Consider the following 2,161-nt stretch of genomic DNA (forward strand, 5'->3'; position numbering starts at 1 on the left):
TTCCCAGAAGCTCTGATGGCAGCGGCTCTTTCTGGTTGCCACTGCCAGTGTCGCTGAAACTGCTGCACCCAGCCCTGCTGCCCAAGCACCCACCACCAAGTGGAGCGGGTGCACAGGGCCTCCACAGACACCAACCCAGGACCCCCACAGGCAGGGCACACTGGACCAGATGGGTGGGCAGAGAGCAGTGTCTGAGGAGGGGGACTGGCAGCCCGGGCTGGGATTATGAGATGGTGACAGTGCACGGTCAGGGCCCAGGGTAGAGCCACAATCGGCTTCCTGCACATCCTTGCGATCGGTGCCAGTTCCACAGGAAGAGGCATGTGGGGAGCAGATTGCAGCTATGCCCCCCACTCCGTTGCACTGGGTCAGCACTCCCACCGCTCCAACAGCTAACCAAAACTCTCTGAATGGCCCTCCAGCCCAAATAATTGTCTGCCCCTAATCTAGACCCAAACATTCTGCATTCGCATAGTTTATCAGTCAAGAAACACAGAAATCCTCTCTTTGTGTTTGCAGACATCCTTACCGTGCTTTACTCATTCAACAAGTCTACAAGAAGACAATACATTGCCTCAAGTTCAGTTTGGAGAACACCTTGCCATCCAGTTTCCCACTTGCTTTTCTAAATTCCTGGTGCTGAATTGCCACCAAGAACAAGTCTTTAAAGGAAAGCAAGCCATCTTAAAACATATCCTGCCTGTTGGGCAACTCGGAAGAGACAAGGTCCCTCCTGCTGTGAGGAATTTATCCCACAAAGCATACACTTGACTTCTAGAACTTTAGCAAACACAAACATAACATCTCACCAGTCACATTTCTCCAACCCCTTTTTAAAACCTAATCAGTGTTTACCGCAAGGTCTGGGAGGTATTTATATAGCACCTATCACTGCAAAACCTAAGCTAACCTTCCCTCCAGCCTGTTCATATCAGCTGCCTTTCTTGAAGGTGACCTGCAGAGGCACCAGTAATGGTTGCACGCTCTCTCTTTTTTTTCTTTTTTATGGGATAGAGAAGAGGCCAGAAATGGGAATTGGCAGGTCTATGCGAGGGGCAGAGGCCACAGAGCCTTCAGCTGCGGGGAGCAGGGAGCCACTTCTCAGATCAGCTTCTGGAACAAGTTAAAGACAGTAGCTCAAGTTAGGATTGGCAATGATGTCTGACCCAGCTTTCTACAGCTTCCTAGTGCAGTTAATCTATGCTATCCAGGGAGCAGGCATCATTTGAACATCGTTGCCTTTTTACTCAGTAGCTACTACTCTTCTGGCATGAAAACATGGTCAAATACATCTAAAAATGAACAAATGAAGGAGGCCCTAAAGAGGCCAAAACGAAGCAGGATTTCAGTGGCAGTGGCTGAACCTGGGCTTCTTGGTGAAGGGCAGCAGTGTGAGCACCCCCTGGCGGGGTAGGGTTGCCAACCCTCCTGGACCAGCCAGGAGTCTACCAGAAAAGGCATTGATTTCCCGGTGAGGACTAAAAGCAGTCCAGGAGATGGATATTGCGAAGGGCTTGAACAGTACAATTAATGACAGTTCATCCTGAGGGGGGGGGGGGGGGAAATCTCCCCGAATAGCTTCAGTCAGAGCTGGCAACCCTACGAGGGGGTAACCTCAGCCCCACGCCCCGGGCCAGACAGTGAGCGTGGCCCGACGCCCGCCTGTCCCCCGGGGCTGCCCCACGGCGGGGCCCTGCGTGCGTGGCAGCCCCAAGCGGGCGGCGGGAAAAGACCCCTCCCCCCTCCCTGCGTCACGCGACCCATGGAGCCCACCTACGTCACCCGCGCTCCCCAACCGCCCGCAGCCCTCCCCCACATCGGGGGCTTCGAGGGAACAGCCCAGGCAAACCAGCACCTCCACGCAGCCCCTCCCCGCACATCAAACGCCGTTTCCAACCCCACCTGCACCCCGGCGCACCACCGCGGGCTCCACGTTTGCAGCACTCACCTGCCGCCCGCCCCACGCCCCGACTGGGCTCGCGGGAAGTCACGTGATCCACCCCTCCTCCCTTCCGCCCCGGAGCCCGCTGGGAGTCGTAGTCCCCGCCCCGCCGCGCGCGGTCCTCCCCCGCCCCTTCCTGCGGCGCCCGACTACGTTTCCCAGCAGCCCCCGAGCGCGGAGCGGGTGGTGCGCAGCCTCCACCAGGCCCGGCAGGTGAGA

General features: G+C 56.8%; 1 protein-coding gene across 4 annotated transcripts in view; it reads right to left on the reverse strand.

The window, feature by feature from the left end:
- SLC37A3 (solute carrier family 37 member 3) overlaps positions 1 to 2,020 on the reverse strand; it is a 34,370-nt gene extending 32,350 nt beyond the window's left edge. The window contains exon 1 of one of the 4 annotated variants that reach the window (XM_006019535.3): positions 1,949 to 2,020. Coding sequence is in view for 2 of the 4 variants with exons in the window: in XM_025198919.1 (XP_025054704.1) it covers positions 530 to 543 (14 nt within the window). In the remaining 2 variants the exon portion in view is untranslated. Of the gene's footprint in view, positions 1 to 529; positions 1,071 to 1,902 lie in introns of those variants that run through there. The other 3 variants (XM_014517921.2, XM_025198919.1, XM_025198918.1) reach the window with 3 other exon arrangements.
- Positions 2,021 to 2,161: the final 141 nt, after the last annotated feature.

The sequence above is a fragment of the Alligator sinensis genome, unplaced genomic scaffold, assembly GCF_000455745.1.
Source record: "Alligator sinensis unplaced genomic scaffold, ASM45574v1 scaffold74_2, whole genome shotgun sequence".
Classification (NCBI taxonomy): Eukaryota; Metazoa; Chordata; order Crocodylia; family Alligatoridae; genus Alligator; species Alligator sinensis.